At 40.1% G+C, this 25,935-nt stretch overlaps 2 protein-coding genes across 7 annotated transcripts in view; both read right to left on the bottom strand.

Moving 5' to 3' along the window:
• The window catches only part of TFCP2 (transcription factor CP2), a 42,540-nt gene extending 29,596 nt beyond the window's left edge, over nucleotides 1-12,944 (bottom strand). Inside the window, exons 1-4 of one of the 2 annotated variants that reach the window (XM_087956339.1) lie at nucleotides 12,745-12,944; nucleotides 11,785-12,029; nucleotides 1,165-1,316; nucleotides 185-261 (exon numbers count right to left, since the gene is read on the bottom strand). In XM_087956339.1, the coding sequence (XP_087812465.1) occupies nucleotides 185-261; nucleotides 1,165-1,316; nucleotides 11,785-11,906 (351 nt within the window). In that variant the 5' untranslated portion in view covers nucleotides 11,907-12,029; nucleotides 12,745-12,944. The remainder of the gene's footprint in view (nucleotides 1-184; nucleotides 262-1,164; nucleotides 1,317-11,784; nucleotides 12,030-12,744) is intronic. The other variant, XM_026677346.2, reaches the window with a different exon arrangement.
• A 5,132-nt stretch (nucleotides 12,945-18,076) lies between these two features.
• The window catches only part of POU6F1 (POU class 6 homeobox 1), a 71,930-nt gene continuing 64,071 nt past the window's right edge, over nucleotides 18,077-25,935 (bottom strand). For all 5 annotated transcript variants that reach the window (XM_087956345.1, XM_026677340.2, XM_087956343.1 and 2 more), the window contains exons 7-11: nucleotides 25,773-25,901; nucleotides 25,142-25,360; nucleotides 22,873-23,011; nucleotides 21,909-22,083; nucleotides 18,077-20,967 (exon numbers count right to left, since the gene is read on the bottom strand). In XM_087956345.1, the coding sequence (XP_087812471.1) occupies nucleotides 20,622-20,967; nucleotides 21,909-22,083; nucleotides 22,873-23,011; nucleotides 25,142-25,360; nucleotides 25,773-25,901 (1,008 nt within the window). In that variant the 3' untranslated portion in view covers nucleotides 18,077-20,621. The remainder of the gene's footprint in view (nucleotides 20,968-21,908; nucleotides 22,084-22,872; nucleotides 23,012-25,141; nucleotides 25,361-25,772; nucleotides 25,902-25,935) is intronic.

Here is a 25,935-nt window from a genome sequence, read left to right as displayed (position 1 = left end):
AATCGTTCATTTTGCTGCCCAGTAAATTGCCATTTTTAACATCACCACCAGGATTTGTTGGAATGGTGTAAGTGACTGCATCACTTTGCATAATTTACCAGTATTATCATTTATTACCTTCATGTTTATTGAAATGTGATTAAGTTCTCTCACATATTTTGGGAGAAGACAGATTATTACATACCTTTACAAGCTTCCCATTTAGTTCAGGCAATTCCCCCATTTTCCTGTTATCCAGCATTCTGATTTCATAAGACTGACCTGAAAAAGAAAATATATTTGCAGTTATACTTTAAAGAAAAAAAGGATTGGCTGTCTCAGTCAGTAAGAAAAAGTAAGCATCTAACTGTCCCCAGAATGTATAAGAAGCAATGAAACAGGGCATCGTGTGAAAGTATATCTGTATCACTATATACTCCTTTTAGAATAATCTACGTTTTGTTAAGTCTGAACTTGATTAAACCAGAACTGTCTTGAAATATGGTGGCAAGTTATGTTACACTGAACTGTATTAAACTATGAGAAATGTAAAAACAGGGATATCAACTAATCTCCTTTTACCTCTCCAGTTACACTGATCCAATTACAAGATACTATAGATTGATGCAGTTTCAAGTCATGTTAACTGAATAACTGAATAACACTTCTAATAATGTCTGCATACAGCCATTTAATATGCCAATGCCAGAATTATTACCAACCTTTTTCAAATTAGCTGCATAAATATGTGAGGAGTGTCAAAAGTTACATGAATACAGAAAGTATCACATAAATTAAGGTTTATCAAAGTTGACATTCAACTGACAGTAACCAAGGCTAAACTGACTGAGAGATTATAAATTGCACATTGTTAGGCAATTGCACTGCTTTGTCAGGTATTTCCAAGTCCATGAATCATATGAAACAGTCATGCCTAGGATTCTTGTATTTGCAACTATTTTTTAAGCTTTACTATAAAATGCTTTGAGAGTTTTACGGGACAACAACACATAAGAATTTCAATTCAATTTAAAAAAACTCTACTGTTTGCTCTTCACCCTTCCTGTTGGAATTTCACCTTTTATTAAAGTTAGTTTGAGCAGCCAACTTACACTGATATGAACCCAGAACTATAAAGCAGCTTTTGCCCACCTCGTATTCTAGCAAAAGAGAAATGTAGCTTACCTTGGTTGAGATAGGTGAGTGTTTCATCGTGAAGTTTTACAGCAGGAGAAGTGGCAGCACACAATACATACTGAAAGGGCAGAATTTTGTTCTCATTGTCAGTAGGCAAGCTGGATTCTTCTTGCTTAAAGATGGGCAAGGCAAGGACATCGCTACAAAGCAAATGTGTGGGTCAGACTAATTATTTTGTTCGTTTTACTGAAAGCTTTCAAAATTACAGTAAGTCTCCATATTTGACAATTTAAAAAATAATTTAGCATATTAAAATAAGAATTTCCTATGCAGAGTAAGAGAACAAAGGAAACACTGAATATGCTGTTGCATATCTACATTTACGATGGACAATTTCCCTATCAAAAAAATCCTTTCAGGAAGGATAAATGGGTTTTAAAATTAAAATAATGTTAGTTGGAAATTGAGAAACCATACTTACTCTAGAATGGCTAAACTGAAGGATGAACATATGTTAAGGTTAATTAATTATATGTTAGTTAATTTAGTTAATTATATGTAATTATATGTTAATTAGTCAATGTTAAGGTTAAACCTTTCTTAGACTTCAAAGAGAAGGCTCTCTGGGTATGATGACCTGGGGCGTGACACAAAAATAACCAAGTCACAAAAATAGAAGAAAGTCCCTTTAATGCCTCCAACTTGGCCCCAATGCCCAATTTTCCTCGACTGGATATCAAACTCTTAAAGAAAACAGCTTACGGAGGATGTAAATGCAATCCGTACCCAAAGTAAAGTTAATTCGAAATAAAAAACCCAACACAAACCACACTGAAGGAATTACTATGGCAGGCAAGGATGATTAATTGCAGACTTCTACCAGATAACCAGCAACCACAGTTGGGAGGAAGCCAAAACACAGATAAGCTCCGACAAGAATAATGCACACTTTGCTTCCAGCAACTTTGCCATGCACAGTTTGTCCTTTTAAACAGTCCTCCCAGCTGCAGCCCATGAAGGGGATCAGGGCCCCTTCCTCCCCCGTAGACCACACCACTCACGTTTCTCCCTTATCTGCTCCTCCCTGCGTGCCCTAGGATGAAGAGGGGATGGGCCTGGGTCTTCCTCTGAATGCCCATCCGGCCTGTGCCCTTTCCCAGTTTTCTCCACAACCAACGGAGCCACACTCCCACTTCCTGTCAGCTGTTTTATCTCTCCCTCGGAGTCAGACTCCAAAGGGGCATGATACTGGGTTAGATGTTTGAATTTCTTAAACAACCTTGAGAGCACTCTTATCCACTATTCCCCATGTTGATGCACTACTTCTACATCAGACTTTCAACTTCTATAACCTCCAGCCAGCATTTTTGGGAGCCTAAGTCCAATACATGATGGGAGCGCCATCACTTGAGACTTTCAAGAAGAGATTGGACTGCCATTTGTCAGAAATGGTGTAGGGTCTCCTGCTTGGGCAGGGGGTTGGACTACATGACCTACAAGGCCCCTTCCAAATCTGATTATCTTTTATATCTAGAGAAAACAGGCAATGGTAGGTAGGTTGGCAATCTAACATTTTCACAAAAGGCATATGTGGTTATATAAGATGGCACAGCACTTTTGGATCCAGAGGAGATATTCAAACAAGGACTCATTTTTTAACCTACCAGATTTTAATGCTACAGACATTTCATTTCAAATTTCATTTCAAATAAACAATAGATTTGACAACCTCTCAGGATAAAGTCATTAGTCAAAAGACGTATTTCCATAACCCAACTAAATCCTGCATGTCCATGAACATTTATGTCTTTATTCTGAGTAAGGCATAGCAACTTCTGTAACCTAAGAAGGATGCCCCAATGTTGATGCTGCTAAAAAACACAATGTAAAACCCTTTCCACCTTTCAGGAAATTAATGCGGATTACTAGGAATTTGTTAAGACTCATATTTCTTCACCATAGTAACTATGGATGCTTGTGTTTCAAATGTACTTTGAAGCAGTCCCATCCACAATTTCCCTACTACTAATAGTAAAAGAAATCTCAATTTTTCAAAATGGTACTCTGCCATCTGCCTTTAGAATCCCAGCATAACACTACACTTTGTTCCAAGCATCAGCATCCACTACAAAAAGTAAGGGATCAAGAAACCAGAACCATTTTCACAAATACATGTAGGAACAATCTGAATTCAAAAGTACTTATAATATTTATGGATGCTCAAGTTATACTGAAACAATGAACTGGAAAAAAGCAAGCACATGTGCATATTTAGTGTAAAAATGTCTGGGACAACTTCCACACAAACTAGAAATCAACACACAGGAAAAATAGGGCATGTACCCTACTGGGAAGCTAAAAGGGATGAGGTAGAACTAAAAACTAATGAAATTATTGTGTCCTGTTTTTTATTCCTTCTCAAAGACAAATTAAAAAAAAGTTCTAAAAAATGGGTAGTCTCACAAGGTTTTATTTAGAAACATTTTCATTTACTTCTGTAGGACAAGGCAATTTTGAGACGATCTAGTGCAAAACACTAATGCTTCCTAGTATCTAAAGTTCTAAACCTTCATTAAGAGTTACTGTTTTTTCCTCACACAACACTCTCTTTCCTTGAAGTCTTGGCTCAGTACACACAAAAGCACGATACCTCCTCTCTGGGCTTTGCCATTCAAGCCAAATACAAACACATACAAATTTGTTACCCTCTCAAATGCTATTTTGAGGGACAGGTTCTCCTGGAAGAAAAGTAGTTCCCTCTACTTTTCTTCTGATAGGAGTAGGACCTATTTTTGTAAGTCTAATTGCTAAGCTAAATATCCACGTGCATATTTTGCCAATAATCATGATTGAGTGGTATATACATATCTCCTATGTTACTGTTTAAAATGCCCAGATGCTTGAAGTTTGAGATGGCATGTTAGGCTAAACCATCATTTACTCATAGTTTACAAATAGATCACAGTGACTGTATTAACTCTACAAGCAAAGCCACTAAGTAAATATGTTCCCTACAACACAATGATTGGACCACACAGTGTTAGGTGTCTATATTTAATCTTTTGAGCATAGTAAAGCTCACTTCAGGTAGGACAATGATACTAAGTAGTTAAGACCCTACCATGCAAATAATCTAGTCTCTTTCTCTTCTTTCCGAGAACTGGAGTACTTCTTTATTTAGTTTTAACTATGTTAAGCCTTACATTACAACTTTTTGAAACAATTATAAATCAAAGTTTGAGGGTGTATTTGAAGAAACCTTGGAAGTTGTCAAAACAGGATTCAAGGTCAACTGTGAGGCTGCTTGTCACCTGATCTAATCCAAAGCTAACAAACAACATGTCTCAACCCTTTCACATGGAGCTTTAAGGATTGAATCTTGGCTGTTGCCTTGGCTATTGCCATCAACTTTCCTATCTTAAAAGGAATGCTATTTTAAAAAGAAATATTGATTTTCTTGAAGAATGAAATGGCATATCCAATAATCACAATCTACCATTCTTTTAATAACAAAAGCGATACAATAAACTACATGACACTTATTTCTGGATGTAATTGAATTTACATTGGACACCAACCACATCATAATGATGCCTTTCCATGAATATCAATAATTAAGTTAGCAGGAGGCCAGTACTATATTACAGCCCTGCTTGATGCATATCTTAATTTCATTTTTAAGAATAAATTAGGAATTGTAACTAAATTATTTGTACAAAATACATACATCTCATATTCTTTTACATATTTTGCTATGGCCAAACATGTAGGTATTCCTACTAGCTAAACTTCTGCTACCCTCAATTTTTTCCCAGATATTTACTTTAAAATGTGAATTAAAAATTAATCTGATCGACAATAATCAAGTGGCACAGTGGTTAGAATGCAGTACTGCTGGGTACTTCTGCTGACTGCCTGCAATTTGGCAGTTCAAATCCTATCAGGCTCAAAGTTGATTCAGCCATCCATCCTTCCGAGGTGGCTAAAATGAAGAGCCAAATTATTGGGGCAATACGCTGACTCTGTAAACCGCTTAGAAAGGGCTGTAAAGTACTATAAAGTGGTATATAAGTCTAAGTGCTGTTGCTATTGCTATAATGCCAGTAAATGGTATCAAAAGTTATAAATGTAAAACCAGTTTCTATAAATGTAAAAGTTTCCCATCCCAGCCCCTGCATGGCAAGCAGCAGTAGAATAATTTTGTAGGAACAGTAAATTTCCATGATTGTGCAAAATGAGAAGTCATGTAGCATGTTTTCACGGAATCGCCAAAATTTTCTTACTATTTTTTAAACATATTATTTTCTGTTAGTAAAAATTAGATGGATGACTGGTTATGGCTAGGACAAGAATTATGAAGGACAGGATATATAAGTTTCAAAGCAATAAGCAATCCCACTTGCTGTAAAATAAATGACACAAAAATTATTTCCATCATAGAAATGAGGTTCAGACTAAGTACATGTTTTTTTCCTTGATACGAAAAAAAAAAATCTGAATAGGCGGCCTCATTTCATCAAAACCTCTTATCTCTTACTACCCCAATGAGCTGCATTTCTGGAGCCTGACCATGAGGTTCTATATGCATCTTCTCGCAAATGTCCCACTACTTTTAATCGTATTATTCTCAGGACAATGCATATTGCATTGCCTTTAAGGTCATTATAATGAAATAAATACGTATATGAAAATAAGTCCTTTCATTGTAACATTATTCTTTGTTACTGTCCCATGATAGTAATGTGTTGGTACATTATATAGTAATACGTAAATATAAACTGGATTCTTGAAGTGGGGTTCAATGTATCATATTTTGTATTATGAATCTAAATTAATACGTTGTCAACTCACTCAGTCTAAATTATGGATTAGGGATAGTTTTACAGAGTTTACAACTTTCTCTCACCACTATAAATTCCAGGTTCTTTTCATAATTTTGAATTCTTATTGTGTTTTTAAATTCATAGAATCTAAGTAGACTATATAGGTAGCCCAAAATTTCTGCTGCTAAAGGAGAGTTGTTAAGTGAATTTTGCCCCATTTTATGACCTTTCTGCCACAGTTAAGTGAATCACTGCAGTTAAGTTAGTAGCATGTTGTTAAGTGAATCTGGCCTCCCCATGGACTTTGCTTGTCAGAAAGTTTAGAGTCTTACAGAATTCTTTTGTTTAGAACTTTCCCCACTCCATATGAATTTACTGACACTGTCTTGCCATTCTTCTAAAGCTCTTTCGGAAATTCTGACTAGGGCATTTGAAATAGATTTATCTTGGGTAAAACATTCATTTGAATAATTGCAATTGATCTTAACCAAGACAGTTAAAGATTCTTCCACCTTTCAAAATCTTTTTTAATCTATTGCCGTAATCTGACACAGTTACTCTGACACGTTTCTTGATTGTTTCCTATTAAATGCAAACTAAGTTATTTTGCTGAGTGGGCTAACAACTAGATTCTTTTTTTGTTGTTGCAGAAAATCCCTTGTGTTCAAAATCTTTAAATTATTTTTGTTTTCTGAACACCTGTCATGCCCCTGGTGGAGACTGACTCTGAGGGAGAGGAGCAACAGCCGACAGGGAGTGGAAGTGTGGCTCCAGAGGTGGTGGAGGAGGCTGTGAAGGGCAGAGGCCGGCTGAGCAGTCAGAGGAGGACCCAGGCCCATCCCCTATCCATCCTAGGGCACGCAGGGAGGAGAGGATCAGGGTAAAATGTGGTCTACTTGGGAGGAGAGGGCCATGATCCTCTTCATGGGTTGCAGGTGTGAGATCTGCATAAGGGTTTGGACCTGTGTGCTAACAGAGGCTGGAGACAAATTAGTATTTTATTCCTAAAGAAGGTTTATCTTGGTTGGCGTTCTTCCAACCGACTGTCCCTGGTTATCTTCCTGAAGTTGGCAATTCTCTATCCTGGTCTGTCGTGGAACTTTATTCAATGCGGATTTGTTTTTGGTTTTTGCTTCGTTATCGGCTCTGAATTTGAACTGTGTTTCTTTCCTTTGAAATGTTATTTTGAAAATAGTTTACTCCTCCACTGTGAACAATTAAACAGTGAAGCCAAGTTGAAGGCATTGAAGGACTTTTTAGTTATGTTTTGGGTTTTGTTATGTTTCTGAGATACTCTGGGTCATCACAACACCTATTTTATATTCCAAATATCCTCCCTATTTATGGATTATGATCATTAGCTGCTTTTTGCGGTTCTGTAAGAATTAGTATTATATCATCTATATAAATATTTAAGCTTATATTTATCTCCATGGATTTTGAGGCGTTATTTGTTTGTAATCTCAGATCTTTTTTCTCCCAGTATTTTTAATGCAAAATCAAAGAAGAGAATGGACTTCTTTGTCTTGTTCCTATACTGACTTAAAAAATCTGCTGAGGGCACTCCATGAGCTATAAACTTTGCTTTTTGCCATTAATATATACTTTTAATGGACGGTTGAAATGTTTCTCTGAGATCCATTTTATTCAGAACCCGCCGGCATGAATAGCCTCAGCAAATTATTAAAGGCTTTTTCTGCATCTGAATTAGGGCAGCTTTCTTTTTCATTTTATATGATCTGTGTTACTGATTATGACTCTTCTGTTGTCCTTTATATTTTTCTTTAGAAACAAAACCAGTTTGGTCAGTCTGTATAATGCCTGAAATACATTTCTTCAGTCTATCGGTTAATATTGTAGGGAAAAACTTATATCCTTAATCTTATAACCTATATACAAGAAAATTGGTCTACTGAATACGATTGTGGTAATTTCAGGGCAATTTCCTTCTTTATAAATCAGAACTATATGAACTCCACCGCCCCCATATTGGAGGTATCACCTTTGTTTCTTTAATTTTATTATATTTGCAAATCTTCTGATAGCTCAGTATTAGAAAAAATTCAAATAAATATTAGCCCATGAATCTGGTGTTTTTCGCAATTTGTTTCCTTGCAGTTTTTGTTTTCTGAACAGCTATACGTGTACTTAATATTTGCCTACATTGGTCATTGTATTATTTGATGAACAACTTCTTGAAATACTGTATTTATTTATAGCAATTCCATCTTAAGAGCATAATTCTTCAAAGAAAGCTGCTAACTGAGGGTGAGGGTTAGGATACCCTAAACTCCACTTAAGGTATTTCCTAGCCTGGTAAAGAAACATTCAGAAACCAACCCACAAGCTTGGAAAACAAACCTTCACCCTCATCCTACACCCGAGCTACAGATATTTGCCACTATTGCAAAGCTGCTAATTCTCCTAATTCTGATCTTCAGTGTAACAATTTGGATCCTTTTTCAATTACTAATATTCTTTGTTAATAAGCTAATAATTTCCCAGATTTTATTTACTTGTTCAAAATATTTCTATTTGGCAAATTTTATCTTCTGTAACTTTTTCTATTAGATTTAATTGCAGTTTAGTTTCTTACAATTCTTTCATTGTTTGTTTGTTGGTTTTTTTGTTTTTGTTCTAATTCTCTTATACAATAGCCATTTTGAAGTCATTGCACTATTAGCTGCCTTCCAGATTTAACTGAAATTGCTAGTTATTTCTTCTATAGCTATGCATAATGTGGCATTGAGACACAGAGTAGTACTTAAAAGTTTATGAACCTTTTTGAATTTTTAATGTTTCTGCATAAATATGACCTAAAGGTGATTTATTTTCCACACAGGTCATAACACTTCAAAATATGTAGCCTTGGATCATTTTCTTCAATAAAGAAATAAACCTTTTTGACCCATTTGTTTTTATTCAGTTCAGCTTATTTACAGTAGTTTTAGGACTTAAGTCAAGAGCAGATCATGTTTTAGATTGTATTTATGCACAAATATTGAGAATTCAAAAGGGTATAAAAACCTTTGAGCACTACTGCATTTGATTTTAACATTTTTGTTGCCCTAATCCTTTTGTTGTTGAAGAAAAATGAGCAAAGAAACAAACCTCTGTTTGCATGTCCTATGGATGCCTACCTATTCTTTTTAAAGTTAGTGCGGAGACAATAAACCTAAAAAAAAAAAAAAAAAGAAGAAGTTGCACCCTTTTCTTCCCTGTTTTTGGACATAATCAAGATCAACCCCAGTTCATCTTTTTGCTTAATCCCATCAAACCTAATTTGACTTTGCCCCATGCAATCCCATCAAAATAAAGAACAAAAGCTTCCTCACCAGCTCATGTATAGATAGCCCAAGGGCAGCCCTTACAAGGAAACTGCAACATAGCAATCATTCCATCTTCTATCAACCGATGACTTCAAAATTCCATCTTCTTCACAATGAACTTCTGCTGCCCTCCTGAAAGTCCCATTTTGCCAAACAACAGAACTCCTCCCAAATACGCTAACAAAAATCTGCCTAGCTACTCCAAATTAGCCTAACAAGACAGACCCAGGGATTTCCACTGCACAGGGTCCCTCTTTCTTGTAAAGCAGACGTTCAATGGTTGTTGTAATAAACATGGATCTTCTCAATGTTGTACTCCTTCTTCAGACTGACTCCATGACAGCGTAGCTTTTCCAAGGGAATACATTTTGAAAGATTTTCTTTTACAGTTATTAGTCTAAAGACCAGCCTGTACATGCAAATTCTTACATGGACATATACTGTAATAAAATCAGACTTTTTCAAAGTCTATGTCCTTCTTGGCAGAGTCATATATATCACATGGCATAAACCAGTTACACAGGAACTTTTATGGTATTTTGGAAGCAGCCTGATTTCTGTTGTTAAACTGCAGATATGCAAGTCCAGGATGGCATTTGTAGATGCCACAATGCTCACATTTTCCTTAGGTTATGTGAGTGGAACTTTTAAAACTTTATTTTTCCTGGATTCAGTGCAAGTACATGGCATGAATTATCTAATCAACCAGGGAAGATAATGACAATGATCTAAGACTTGACCTTGCAGATATGCAAAAAAACCAACAACCCTGTGACATGAAATGTCAGGTTTACACAGTTCTAAGTCTGCAGCTTATTTTTTTCTGGGACAATAATGGATTTATTTAAATAAAAAGTTTTGCCTAATGCAAAAACAGAGTTTGAAAAAGGCACAAACGTGTTCAGTTGAATCTAGGAATAAATACGGAACATCCATTCCCATTCACTAACTGAATCATATTTTCAGGACAATAAAGCAAAATTTGAAATGTCTTGTTATCCTATTAACTTTAGAATTGTACACCAGTATTGTTACTTACCTAAAATAAATGGCTTATTTAACCTAAACAAACCATATTATGGCTCAGAACAACGTATGCATCCAACCAAGATAGTTGGGTTCACAACAGTTTTATTACCAACACACCATCAAGAAAAGGGACATTAAGCTTTTGTTTCTGTGCAATATATTAGTATACCAATCAATATTAAGACTATAATTTTTATTATGTTTTTCCTTCTATATTTACAGTTTATGGTTTCACTTCTTTATTTTTAACTGTTAACATTTTTATATTAACATTCTTATTCACTCTGAGATTTTATCAGTGGAAAGGAAACAAATCCTATATAGATTAAGTGAACAAAAAAACCCTGACTTATGAGGTTTAAATGTAGATATTACTTCATAATCAAAAAACAGCTGGCATGCTCTCCCTTCTTTAAATAGTTTTGCTCAAACTGATAGCCTGCAGGACTGCAGGTTTCCTCTATTTACAAAAAAGTTAGGAAGCCATATATTAAATAAAATAATAACTCCTCTAGTTACGTAGCATTTTAATCTGGTTATTTATGCAATGAAAGTACGTAGAAAACAGGTTTACTTTGCTACATGCTCCATAAAACTTTCACCAATACACTCTTTTAAAGCAAGTTTTTTTTTCTGATGCAGTATGTTACGAGTGTATTAAGACATCTTGAGAAAAGAAGTACAAGATAACCATTCAAAATTAAGAGAAAATATTTGTTTTCCAACCAGATTTAATGCCAATATGTTTAATTACTTCAAATATGAGGATAAACTCAAATCAAGACTAAAGCTTCCAAGTTTATTCATCATACATGGTAATTTTTTCATTGCCTAGAATACCGTATTAAAAATCTATACAAAAGGGGTCCCCAATCCTCCCAGTAATGGGCCCTGGCTCATTGGGAACAGGGCTGCGCAAGCAGCTCCATCTGGCCTCCACTTGCACAAATGGAGCTGAATGCATCCACACCTGCCGCTCCCACGAACCATTTCTTCTAACATCTCCCCCCCCCATTGGTCCACAAGATGGAAAGGCTGGGGACCACTTTACTACAAGAAGCCCTACTGTGCTGCAAACATTTTGGCAGGGTCAACTTTGAGGCACACCAGTGAACGCAACGTGCAACTCAGCCACCATTTTAAAGGGCACACAACCATCCCTTTCCACTCATCCACCAATCGCTACATGGTACAAATAGGGAATGCCATGGGTTCTACATCTTATAACCAACTAGATCAGATACTTCACACTTTGAAAAGCCAAGGGCTATATAACCAGTTGGTTATAGGATGTAGAACCCGTGGCACTCCCTATTTGCATCATGTAGTGATTGGTGGATGTAAGAGCATATTTGCTCTAACCACACCTTCTCCTTTTGACTTCACTCAGAACATTCCCAGCTCCATTTGTTTGGGTGCATCGTCAAAAGCTCTCTGGGGTGGGTGGGGGGGGGTGGAAGATGGTCAAAAGCACCTCCTTGACTTACCTCATACTGTACGCACCAGCACCTAGTTCTTGGCCAATGCCAGAAAGGCTGGCATCAAAATCCTGAACTAGGCCTGACTCGATGACTTCATCCGCTAAGGGCAGCTTCAGAGCCCAAGCCATTTTTGAACCGGTTTCAGCAGCTGGCTAGCTAAGGATAGAGAAGCAACTCTTCCAGGAACTTCCAAGGCACACTAGGATGCCGCCGTCGGGTCTCCAGCCACCATACCCACTCCAGAGCCACCTCTTTTAAGACAAAACCAAAACCCAAACCCAGATTAGACGAAGAAGGCGTGGGAGAGCTCTTTCTTCCTTCACCAACACATGCAGTTCCCTTAGGTGCAGCTGCCCCTTATCGCGGTGTTTGTAAACAAGCCCTAGTAACAACAACCCCCCACACCTTACTCCGCATAAACTCTTCTTTAAGTTTTTGCAAGGGCCCGATCTACTTCCAATAAGGGCGGTGAGTCGGGCTTCCTCTCCCATCGCCCTCCTCCAGATAGATTTCCGCTTCTCTTGCCTTTGCAAAGCGGCCGCAGCTCTCCGTAAAGAGAGACCACCCCCCCACACACACACCCACACCCTAAGTAAGCAAAGGGAGCTCTCCCTCCCAAGTTGGTCGGCCACCCTGGCGGATCTGGTCCGGTTCTACTCAAGAGGAGCCACGCAAAACCGAGGAGGGCGTCCCATCGATCACACGCCGCTCCCCCCGCCCCCACCTTCCACAGCCAGCCCGGCGATCTGGATTAACCAGCCACGCCGAAGCGCCACGACTCCAGCAAGCAGACCCCTTCCTACTCGCGAGGCCCCCAAACCACCCACGCTTCCGGGCAGCACCATCGCTATCCATCCGACCACTTGCCTCGGCATGCACCACCTTATTCTGGTTCCGGCTCTCCTCTGGTGTTCCAGTCCAGCAAACACCACCCCCCACACACACACACACCCCACCCCCACTCACCCCCGGCGCAGCAAGGTCCCGCTCTCTCTAAAGGAGCGCGGGGACGGCCTCCCTCCAGCCCGGCAGCCCCCAAAGCAAACTAGGCACCTTCTCTCCCCGAGATCCACTCAACATGGAGGCAGGCGGGAAAAAAAAAAAAGAAGAAACAGAAAAAGACGCCGCTACATGCAGCGGCCCAGCCGGGCTACCGCACCGGTCCCCCGCCCCCTCCCTCGGCTGCCGAAGCCAATCGGGGCTCTTCTCCCGCCCCTTCTTCCGCTTGACCAATCGAATCGTGAGAGTGAAGCGCCGTCCCCCCCCCTCTTTTTCCAAGCAGAGGCAAAGCCTTGCGGGGATGAAGTAAGGAGAAGGGGCGGGGCTTGCCGAGGTTGGTTCCTTAGTGCCTGGATGTGTTTAGTCTGGAGCAGGAATAGGTTGGTGGGGCAGCGGCGTCTTGCATGAAGCGAAAGTCAGTCAAAGCAGACGGACGGAGAGGGTTCGGTGGGAATAGTTCCCTAAACCTAGCATAGGATTACGGAGCCTCAAGTACAGTGCATCTTAAGTATGTTTAATTACGCGATCCAAAGAAAACTTTTCTTCCCCAAACCCCCAAAACTGTCACCTTAGACCAGGGGTGTCCAACCTTGGCAACTTTAAGACTTGTGGACTTCAACTCCCAGAATTCTTCAGCCAGCTTTCTGGGAGTTGAAGTCCACAAGTCTTAAAGTTGCTAAGGTTGGACACCCCTGCCTTAGACTGTCTACTATTGACCTCACCCCTTTCCTAAGAGGTCTGTAGGGGGCGTGCATAAGTGCACCAATGTGCCTACCGTCACTGTCCTATTATTTCTTTTTATTTTTCTTATACATATATATCCATTTCATGCATTCATAACTATGTTTATACTTATACCTGTTATCTTGTAAGCGATTGACAAATCAAATAAAAAAAATAAAAAAATAATTAAAAAACTCGAAAGCCAAGTGTGATGTAGTGGTTAAAGGCACTGGCCTAGACTTGAGTTCTAGCTTATGCCCGAGGCATGAAGCCAACTGGGTGATCTTGGACCAGTCACTTTTTCAGCCCCTTGGGAAAGAGACAGCGGCAAACCACGTTTGAAACCTCGCCTAGAAAACGGCAGCGACTTGACTAGGCACCCGCCAGGAATCAAGATAGAAGGCACACACACACACACACATCGAATTAAAGCTCATCCTTAGGCTTAAGCCTTACAATTTTAGGCACATTTATTTTAGAAGAAGTCCTATTTAAATTACGGATAAGTTTGTTTTTGGTAAGCCCGACTCATGGGTTACATCGGTTCACGTGTATCTTGCTTCTTTGGCATATTCATTGGTTGGTTTGATTCGCATTTGAATATTTTATTTCATTCTGTAATGTAAAAAAAAAAAGTAAGGAAAAAGGCATATAGTTTTGTGAGGTGCAGTTTTCAGAAAGTCATGTCCTAACTTTTGCTGCTTTCAAAGTTAATGAAGAGCCCTTCCCCATTTATGCCTAACCAAAGCATTTATGTTCTGATAAAATTTCTTCTGCCGTATCCCCATGATGGTGCCTTTGTCTCACACACACCCATGCTATAGAATGAAACAGCCTTAGGCTGTGTTTAGCTGTACCAGTGTAAAATTGTATTTTTATGCTTGTTTTGACAACATCCACCAGCACTTCCAGACTATGAAATCTGTTAGATGTTGTCACCCATTATTTTGAAAGGAGGTTCCTTAAATCTTAAATCTTAGAAAAGAGGACATAGATCAGCAGTGGGACAGTGGATTTCATAACAGCATAGCTTTCAACTGACTAAAGGATGGTTAGAGAGACATTCAGCTCATATGTAAGTGTGTGAGCTAACCACAGGTAAAATTCTGAAATGTTTATCGAAAAGTGTTGTTTTGTGCTGTTCTTATCAGAGGTGGTATTCAGCAGTTCTGGAGAACCTGTAGCAGAAATTTTGAATAGTTCGGAGAACCGGCAAATACCTCAGACTGGCCCTGTCCCCATCTATTCTCTGCCTCCCGAATCCCAGCTGATCGGCTGGGTATTCTTTTATTGCCCTGCAGAGGAGAACAGAGCTGGAAAGCAGGTTAGTGGGGTGGGAATGGGGATTTTGCAGTAACCTTCCCCCAGGAGTGGGGAGGGAATGGAGACTTTGCAGTTTCCTTCCCCTGCCACGCCCACCAAGCCACGCCCTCAGAACCGGTAGTAAAAAAATTTGAATCCCACCACTGGTTCTTATGTATAGGAAAGTTGTCTCTAAACACACCCCTGGATTTGTGCTTTCCTAACGGCACTGCTGCTTTCAAGTGTTCAAAGCATTTTCCACACATCAGATAAGTTTGTCCTTGCAACAATTCCTTGAGTCAGAGAACCGAAACTGAGAGGATTGCTTGCTTGAGGGCATGGAGTTTATGGCAAGACACTGTTCTCAATTTTATGTTACACCAATTACAGTATAATATTGATAACGTCAGTCAGTGAGATGAAATGAGAGATAAGTGGCTTGTTTCCAAATGTGGGTCTTTTTAGTGTTTGGCATCTTGATCAATCTTAAGCTTGTTCTTCCATGGTCGTTGACACAATACTGCCACCAACAGGTTTTAGTGTGGACCCATCTTCATTAGTACTTAGTGAAGGCAAAAGGAGACATATACGTACGTTGTTGGGGAAAACATTGAGAACTGATTTCAAAATGTTCCAGATCAGATATTCAGGATAAGCAGAATGTGGAATCTTAGCTAGGGGCTCTCCCGAACCCCTGGGAACCCCCAGCAGCCCACCCTGTTTCCCCCCCCTAATGCAATAGTCTCCACGAACATTTCTTGTAGTAGTAGTAGTGAATGCTGTCTATTAATTACAAAAATGTACTTTTTGATGATCTCAGAATATTGCCAGTTAGTTGTAAATATTGGAATTACTATTACAAAGAAAAGGAAGGGAAAATGGTTTTTTTTTCTATACCACTCACAGGGAACAGGATGGAAGACTATAGTTGTAGAGAATTGCAGAGATGACCTTGGAGAAGACATGCCAAGTCAGTTAGCAAAGCATTAAACTCAGCCCAGAAAACAAGATAAGAGTGAAGAAACTTAAAAGTGACCCTGCTCTGACTCATTTTGATATAAAGCTGAGGGAAAGGAAAAACCTTCTCTGGGTTTCAAGATTCTGGTATTATAGCCTTGGTCAATGAAGTAGAATTCCAGTATTTTTTTGTGCAGCGCATTTACTGACCTGACATATTTTGAGGGTTGATAGTAATCTGTCATCTCTCTTCTACCCACCCCATTATAAATCTCCAAATTGCTCCAAATAGCTCAGTCTGAAATATGTCCATTTAAAAATGAGCAATACTCAGTCCAGTGGAATGTATTCCCAGGGAACTGTGGTGTGACAGAGCAGACAACTTCATCTCAAATAATCTTAAGTATAAAATGTGTGAGCTTCAGATCCGTAGATGCAATCCTTTTCCCACTGAAAACCATAGTGGATGGATCCTAAGGATATGGATCACTAGATTCCTGCTGCCATTAGTGGCAAGTCTATGGTGTGTCTGTTAAAGACCAGCTTGTTTATTGCCTGGAGATTGTAATACTGCTGTGTCTTTGCTATTGACGATAGGAACCCAGAGATCTGTATCAGATCATTGGTATCTAGGGGAACGGAGAGAGAAAGATGAAGAATTTTACTTCAGGTGTGTATGTCTGTGAAGGGATCTTTGTATGCTTGTGTTTGGTTTCTTGATCACCTGTTATATACTCTCAGTGTATAGAATGACTGTAGTTCTCTAGTCTCCAGGCAGATGTCCCAAAGACTCGGGATTCTTATGAATTTTCTTTCAGAACCTGATGAGTTCATATCCAGATAGAGGCAGTGCATCACTGGAAATCTGTTCCTACCAACCCTCCCAAGAGCTTCAGAGCACAGCTCTTTCCAAAGTTGGCAATGTCAAAGAAGACTAAAAGGAAGTTGGGCTGAGGCAGTTATGAATCCAACCATTGTCTTAGTGTGCATTCAGGGTCGTCATATGTTACGCCAGTCTTAGTGTTGGCATGAGGAACTGAGGGAGGGAACAATTACCTTCTACTATCAGGCAATGAAAATTCTCTGAAAGTGGGAACAAGAATGGATGTTTGCCAAATATTGCAGAACAAGAATGGACACTGAGTGCTTCCTGAAGTCAAAAGAAAGTTAGGGTAAACAGCATCAAGGAGAACCTGTCATAATGTATCTACTGACACAAAGTTCATTGATATATGTTTACATTCTGTTTCCAAGATTCTATTATTATTTGTCCTTGAAAAGTATCTCACTAAAAAAGAAGTGATAATTTAGTTTTCTTGGATAGAGGGGTTCACACATTCCTCTAAATGAATAGATTTCATTTTCTTCCAATTTCCAACCAGAAAAATGAGATACGTGACTCTAGACTAATATTTATGCCTTGTAAAAGATGCATACCTTGTAGTATGTACAACTACTATTAACCTTTACATCAATACAATAATCTGTGTGCTAGGAACCATTAGAGAAGGCTTATGGGTGAGGGTGAAGAGGGAGGAATATTGCATTTGCATTATGCTTATAATATTATGTTTATATTATGCTTATATTATGCTTTCTATTTATATGACATTTGAAATGTTTAAAGATAAGCATGATTGAGATGCAAACTTAAAGTGCCTCCTCTCAATTATTTTTTAAAGTTCAAATCCTCCTGTTTTTCCTTCTTCCATCTTACTCTTTACCATCACATCACAATCGTTGATTTTAGTTGTTGGTAACCCTGACATTTTTACATGCAATTTTAGGAAGGGAAATCCTTGTAGATGGAAATGTAGAAAAATGATTGCAGAGGTGAAATAAAGATGGTGGTTTGTCAACATATGCTTAGATAATAATTGAAAAACTGCATATTGATCAAAATCATTGGAGGAATTCCAGTTCCATTTTTCCCCCCAGAATATCCTTTCACACAATAAAGCTGCCATGCAATTTATACATACCAAAGAAATTTAAAACTTGGCCAAGATGTGCTAGAGGTGAAAATTTCAAAAATCTGCAGGAGGTAAATGAATTTGAGAAAATTGTAAAATCTTGCTTTCAAAATCTGATTTTGACAATCCTTTTTAATGTAAACTTAAGGTATTACTTTTAAGGCAATCAAAACCACAGCTTGCTAAATGCAACTGTTTACATCCCTTCCCTCACCATTATATTCCCAAATTGAATGATTTAAATTAAAAACAAAAAAGAGGTGTTTTGCAAAAAAAAAAAAAAAAAGTTTTGGAAGAGCGAAGTGGAGAACACTTGCCCCTTTCAGACAAAAAAATAACTTCAGTTCTGGTAGGAAAAAAATGACTTTATTTAATGCAATGTTGAATAGAAGAATCATTTTTGTTTTTCCTTAGTTGCTTTAACAGACACCCCCCCCCCAACACTTACTTTTTAAATGCACAATAAGTAATAATACAATTTTTGCATTATTTGTAATGCCACATCAATTGTGCATGTACTGGAAGGGCATTATGTCATGAATTACCCATCAGCAGTCTTCTTTCTTGACGCAAGTTCACTACTAAAAAAGAGAGAAAGTGGTTGTTTCTCCCTAATAAATGAGCTGTGTGCTAGTGTGCAATTCAGTTCACGTATTTTTAAAAATTAAAGGAGAAATGTGTTGAATTGTCTCAAAAACGTTGGTGAGACTGGAAGAGGAACCAGGCTAAGGGATTCAACAGGGCAAGATTAACTTAAATACCGATTTAATTTTTGTCGATACCTGTAGAGCAAGGGTGTCAAACTCGATTTCATTGAGAGCCGCATCACGGTTGTGCTTGTGACTGCAGAGGGTGGGCGTGGTCTAGGTGGCCATAGCCAGCTTGACGTCACTCTTGTCAGGGTCTCTGTGGTGGCCCAAGCGCTCTGCCAATGAAAACTGAGCTCGGGAGGGCTGTGTGTGGTCCTCCTGAGCTCCATTTTCACTGGCAGAGGCACCACAGGCCAGGCCAGGGTGGCCCACGGGCCAGATCTAAGCACCTCGCAGGCCACATCCGGCCTGCGGACCTTGTGTTTGACCCCTCTGCTGTAGAGAATTGGGAAGATGACCTTGAAAGAAGTAAAAAAAATCTTGCCTAGACAGAGGGGGCTGAAATTTCTTTTTAAGATCTGAGAAATATTAGGACCTATGATGTACTGGTGTATAGTATGGTGGGGAGGAAGGTACAATACAATCAGACTTGCAAGATTCTTTTTATAATAGCCAATCTCAATAAAGTTAATTCTGGTCTTCCTATAGCCGTGATGGTGAACCTATGGCCGGAAGTGGCACACAGAGCCATTTCTGCCAGCATGCGAGCCGTAGCCCGGAACAGATCCACTGCGCATGCGCACGCACCTCCCGCCAGCCGATTGTCGGGTATCTGCCACGCACTTTCCGCATGCGATGACGAAAAGGTTAGCCATCACTGTCCTATAGAGTTGATTTCCCCATCTGGTCTACCAACTGAGGCTGACATTACCCCATTTCATGGATACAGCCATATTCCTCCTACCCTCCCCATGATCGTGCGATCAAAATTGAAGTGCTTGGCAACTAGTTCATAGTTATGACCGTTGCTGTGTTCCAAGATCATGTGATCACCTTTTGCAACCTTCTGACAAGCCACATCAATGGGGAAGCCAGATCCACCTAACAACCGTGTACTAACTTTAATAACTGCAGTGATTCACTTAACAATTGTGGCAAGAAAGGCCATAAATGGGGGCAAAACTCACTTAACTGTCTCGCTTAGCAACAGAAATTTTGGGCTCAATTGTGATCCTAAATCAAGAGCTACCTGTATGCAGGAGGGCTCCCAGCTGAATCCCTGGTACAGGTAGTTCTCATTTAGTAATGACCGGGACAATAGGACAAGGTGGTTAAGTGTGAGGATTGGTCATAAAGCTGCTTTTTCATCACTGTTGTAAGTGCAAACAGTCACTAAATGAGTACCTATATTGCCAGGTAGGGTTGGATAAACTGCTTAAAAATTCTAGGTTGAGTTGAAGCCAGGCAAGGCTGACATTAATACAACAGATGGACCAGTGTAAGGCAGTTTTCTGTGTTCCTCTTTTGTTATTGCTTGGCTAGTTCCTCCTTGCCCCTGTAGTAAGCTAGGCCCAAGACTACTTGTTACTTGTACTGCTGCTCTGCTGGCATCAGATTGCCCAGACATAAAATTATCCCAAGATATAGACAATTGTACCTTTCTTCTGAAAGGGAAACTTTAGCTGGGAAATCAGTCTTAAAATAAAAGAACCAACAGGGAACCAGGATACTAAAAACTTCAAAATCTTGGTGGGTGAAAAAAAAAAAACCTTTTCAGTGTAATAGTTCTCTGTCATCACAGTAATATCCATATGGAAAGGGAGATATAAATTATGCCACAGTTCTGCTTAGATCTGATTAGCAGATGTTGTTGAATAGGAAATGATAGGTGGCTATGAAAAGTGGCTCAAATAAAAGAGGATTTTTCCCATTATTCCTGGTGGATGCTATGCTGGGTGGCAATCCTAATGCCACTTTCGAAAAGAAAAGAAAAAAAGAAAAATGCACACAGACTAGGCGAGGAGAACCTTTTTCCTTTAACTGACCATGATTTGTCTGACACAGAAGGAAGCTAAACGCCAATGGAGACTCCTAAGCCTTCGCAGCTTGGTGCGACACCAGGGAGGAAGGCAGCAGCTGATGAGTAGAGGCTGGGGCACAATAAAACACGAGGAGATCTCCCCTCTTTCACTTCAGTCATCACTATAAACAGGTGGCAGGGGCAGGGGAGACTTAGCCACAAAGTGCTCACGGCAGCCAGGTAGGGAAAGGGGAGATTCTTGCTTTAGAGCTGCAGCCTTCAAGGGATCTGAAAGACATTGAGTTTGCTGGTGTTTTTGAGTGTCTGTCGCCGGTTGCAGAACCAAACCCGGACCACTTCCCGGTCATAATTGAGCTCCTTGGCGATCTCGGTGATTTCATGGCCGGTGGGGAGGGTGTTTTTCTCAAAATAGGCGTTGAGGGCCTCAATGGCCTGCGGGGTGAAAGAAGTGCGCCGTTTCCGCTTCTTGGAAGGCTCCCCGCCCACAAACTCCATCAGGTTCTGCTGTCCTTCCTGATTCCGAAGCTCAGCTTCACTCAGCCACTTCTCCAGCACGGGCTTTAGCTTCTGGGCACTCTTGGGGGTGATGTCCAACTTTTCGAATCTGCAAAATCAGCAGGAACCATTGAGGAAGGCAAGGCGGATTTCTTGTCACTACTGTTTGCTACCCAGCCCTGAGGAAATCAATACCTCAATGTTCAGGTTTGATTCATTAGTCATTTAAGGCAGGGCAGAGCTCAAAATGAGTGGGCTCCACACGATCCCTGAGAAGTAACTGCCATCGTAACAACAATCCACTTAATTGAGGATTAGAAACCGATATGAAATCCTACTGTGATAGAACGTGCACCAGGAGGAGCAGAGCGGGAGAGATTTGACAACGCAGAGCTTTGCCAGAAAGGAGCCCAGACTAAGAGACCACACAGTTCTGAGGTAGATGTGGGAAGGGGGAAGAGATTCAGAGTAGCCACCCTAGAATCTGTCAAGAAATATCTAGTAGTCAGAGAGTTATAGCTTTAGTTTGGCAAGGTTCTGTCCATCGGGTATAAGCAAGTGAAGGATTGAATTCAATTGGACTCACTGTCTCATCTCTAGGCTTGGGCCTAACACCTATTTAGGGCTATAGTATTCCATTTTGGGCTGCAATTATTTAGATAGCCACTAGATGATAACTCAAGAGATACAAACAACTCTATCACTTTTGCTGCCACGTAGTGGTCATCTGGATTTTGCATCCTAAATACGATAGCCCCATCCTATTGTTTTGATGGTATTGAGCTATTTTAAAGAACTGGGAAGGAAGAAGGCCTAGTGTTGGTTTAAACAGGCCTATCAAACTGGCAGCCCGTGGACTGGAGGCGTCACATGCAGGCCATGCTCACCCGAGCTCTACAAAGGCAAAAAATGTTGCGATACATCACAGTATGTCATGTGACACAATTGAGTTTGACACTCATGGTTTAAAAGAAGACTGGCCAACTTGTTTTTCTATCGGGGGCTGCATTCCACCCAGAACCAACTGCACAGGGAAACAGACTGGCTTACCTGCATATAGCAGACTGGCTGTATGCAGGTCCTTCAGTGGCAGTTAATGCCTGCCCCACCTGGGTTTGGGTGAGGCCCAAAGAGAGACGTCGAATCTTAAAATTCTTGGCAAACTCTCTGATCTCCTCCAGGTTTATGCCATCTTCATCACTCCCACTATTTGAAGGTTGAGGCTCTGGTAGGAGAAAGAATGAGAAAGACACCCTTGTTCCATTTTGCAGTTTCTGACTAAATTGCACTATAAATCCTTTCTTCCTGCAGCCACATGCATCTTTCATGCTACTGGGCAGGAAGTCGTTTTCATTTCACAGCAGTTGAGTTGTGATTTGAAAATGGGGGACATTTCCATCACTCCTTTTAGGTCACACTCTGGTCTGGTGCTGGTAGTTCTCTTTCCTGACTGTGTGGTTGGTCCCAGTCAGTTGAAGAGATTCAGCCTACAATTACTCCATGACAGGGCTCCCACTTTTTATTTAATATCTATATGAAGCTGCTGAGGGGTGTCCAGATATTTTACCGAGCAGGTTGCCTTCATAAATAATGAGTAAAGCAATAAAACCTGGCTCTGGGAGAGAGAACTTGCAAGATATTGGATTTTGGTATTCACCCTGACACTCTGTTGGTCAGGGTCATTACAGCCAATATTGTTTATTAATGTTGTGTTGTTCTAATCCTCTGTTTTTCTGTGTATGCTGCTGCTCGTTATTAGGAGTAGAGTGACACGTTTTTAAAAAAGTAATACTGTACGTGTCTTTTTGATTTGGATTAACGCTTGCAGGCGTCCCCACACCAACAGCCTTTTTCTCAAGAAGCTGTAGGGTGTATAACAATGCCCCTTTAACACAGAAATCAGGCAACCCCCTTCATGGTTTTTTTACCATAAATGTTCCATGAACCAGCCTCCATTACTGGCAGCTTCTTTCTCTGCCTGCTACAAGAATCACAGGGATACCAACATGCTTACTTGAAACCAGCTGGCTGACAGTTGGTGACTCTGAGCAGGTGATGGGGACAGGAGTGGAAGCTAGTTTGGATGCTGGGGGAGGACTTGCAATAACCACAGCTGGCTGTGAGAGAGCTGGGGCCGGCTGAATTGGCTGGACCTGGCAACGGAGCAGAAGAAAGCAATATTCAGACCAAAACAGTTTAATACTGCTTTTGTTGGTTTAGCTTGGCTGCCCATTTTCTACAGGTAGCCCTTTACTTACAACAGTTCATTTAGTGACCGTTCAACATTACAATGGCACTGGAAAAAAAGGGACTTTGTTTTTCACACGACCATTGCAGCATCCCCATGGTCACATGATCAAAATTCAGAGGCTTGGCAACTGGCTCATATTTATGACGGTTGCAGTGTCCTGGGGTCATGCGATCAGGTTTTGCAATCTTCTGACAAGCAAAGTCAATGGGGAAATCGGATTCACTTTATAACCGGTGTTATTAACTTAACAGCTGCAATGGTCCACTTAACAACTATAGCAAGGAAGGTTGTAAAATGGGGCAAAATTCACTTAACAGCTGTCTAACTTAGCAACAGAAATGTTGGGCTCAGTTGTCTTAAATCAAGGACTACCTGTATTTATTTTGCATCGTTTGTAGCTTTTTTACGAGTTTTTCAAATTGTTGCAAGCTTCCCAGAGATACCTGTTTGAGATGAACTGAGATAAATTGAATGAATGAATGAATGAAAGAAATGACTATGAATGAAGAACGGCCTAATGAGCCATTATGCTGGTTGTAATCGGAGTCAAAGAAGGCGCATTAAGCCAATGAGAATTGTGCCAGGTAGGAAATACATTTACCTTTGTTTACTTTATGTGATTTATACTGTTTGAATAAAGTTAATATATCTTGATTCTCAAGTGCATGTTACAAGAACTCTTACTTTGAAGTGTCAGTGCCCAGCCTTCTCACTTCCCAACTGAAATACCAGTCGTCAGATTAGCCAATTAGATTCTAGCTCAGCTGCAGGACATGCCTGTCAGCCTTATAAAGTAATGGTCCATAGGTATTAGCTAGTCTTTGCTAGGCATCACTAACTTCAGCTACAAAAGGAATAGGATCAGGTTTTCCAGAGCTTAGTGCTGGAAATGAAAATGGATTGGAGGGAGAACATTTTAGGTCTGCTTCTGTTTTCATCTCAATCCGGGATGGTATTATTTCAACCAGGACTCTCTACACATGGACCTTAGTTGCTAACCTGAGCATCAGTGTTGCTATATGTAGCATATAAATCCCACTGATCACCCTGACACCGAATAAAGCATATTTCATGCCTCAAGCAACATTTGACAAGAGTATTTTACACATTCAGCTACCAAGTCATCAAGGATCAGGGCCAAGTGAAGATGTTTTGCAGCCTGAGGCAAAACAGGAAATGCTATTCCTGCTTCCAGCCGATTTTGTGACACCTCAGGCTTGATTAACTAATTTGACAGGTGAAATGCAAAATTGGCCTGCCTCCTCTTCCTCAGCAGTAACAATAATAAAGTGCCTCGAACTGTGCCTTACTTTTTAATATATTTTAATTTTTCATAATGTTTGTTTTATATTTTTATAAGGATTGTATTTATATAATTGTTATTCTTACTGAGGTATGCCATCCAGAGTGGCTTTTGTGAGATAGGCGGCTGTATAAATGTGTTTGATAAACTGGTTTATTAATCTAAAGCATATGAAGAATGGTTGAAGGAATTGGGTATATCTATTTTAATGAAAAGAAGGACTAGGGGAGACATGATAGTAGTGTTCCAATATCTCAGGGGCTGCCACAAAGAAGAGGGAGTCAAGCTAATCTCCAAAGCACCTGAGGGCAAGAGAAGAAGCAACAGGTGGAAACTAATCAAGGAGAGAAGCAACCTACAACTAAGGAAAGCTTTCCTGACAGAACAATTAACCAGTGGAACAGCTTGCCTTCAGAACTTGTGGGTGCTCCAACACTGGAGATTTTAAAGAAGAGATTGTCTGAAATGGTATAGGGTTTTTTGCTTGAGCAGGGGGGTTGGGCTAGAAGACCTCCAAGGTCCCTTCCACCTCTGTTATTCTGTTAAATAAATAATTTGGAGCTCTTTCATGACTTCTCCTAGTTCAACAATCTATCAAAAGCAGTAGGCTCCCCATTTCTATTTAATCCACTTTCCTCGCTCTCCATAGGTGCCTCTTTCGGCATTTTGGTAATTTTTCTGTTAAGATCCTCTGGTGATTTTCTCAGCAGCTTGGCTAGTTGGGCTCACCTCACTCTTGGCAGGAGATTCTGGCGGGGTTGACTTCCGGACAGTAGTTGCTGCCTGGATGGTGCTAGCCAAGGTGGCGATGATCTGACCTTGAGCATTTAAAAGCAACTGGGGCGTCACTGCCTGCACTTGTAGATTTTGTGCTGGCAATGTAGCAGGGGCAGGAGTTGGCGTTGCAATTCCGGTTGGGTTCACTACCCATGGAAGAGTTCCAATAACCTGGAGGACAAAGGCAAGGGAAAGCGCCAAGGTTGCGTCATGTTAATCTTCTGACATTTTCCTATCAAAACCACACAGATTTAGTTTTCCCATTAAGATTTCTGTAGCAGAGCCAAGACAGTATAACGTTTAGGATATAGGAGCGGGACCAGGCAGAGTCCCATTGGAGTCCATCCATGACTTTGAAAATTCACTAGATGACTTTGGCTTAATAATTATCTCTATGCCCAATCTATATCCAAACAGGAGAAGAAAAATGCTCTCTAATGCGCCTTAAACTTTGGAGGAAAGGCAGGCTCTGAATACATTGCATAGATGTTTTGCTTGGCAACTAAAAAAGAAAAATTATTGTGTCCTTTAAACCCGGCCTACTAATACATTAATTTGGTTTCTGGAGTGGTGCAGCACTTACTTGTCCTTGAGCATTAGTCAGGATTTGTCCAGTTATTCCTTGCACACTAGGAATGGTGTTTGCAATGACAGGCGTAGCCGCTAGTGAGCTAAGCAGCTGGGTTGGGGCTCCAAGAGAAGCTGCGCTGATCTGCGAGAGATATCAAAAGAAAACAATAAATAAA

The sequence above is a fragment of the Notechis scutatus genome, chromosome 2, assembly GCF_049901735.1.
Source record: "Notechis scutatus isolate UNSWTSFEM ecotype Mainland chromosome 2, rNotScu1.2, whole genome shotgun sequence".
In the NCBI taxonomy this organism is placed as follows: domain Eukaryota; kingdom Metazoa; phylum Chordata; class Lepidosauria; order Squamata; family Elapidae; genus Notechis; species Notechis scutatus.
This window is presented reverse-complemented; position numbering and strand designations above follow the sequence as displayed.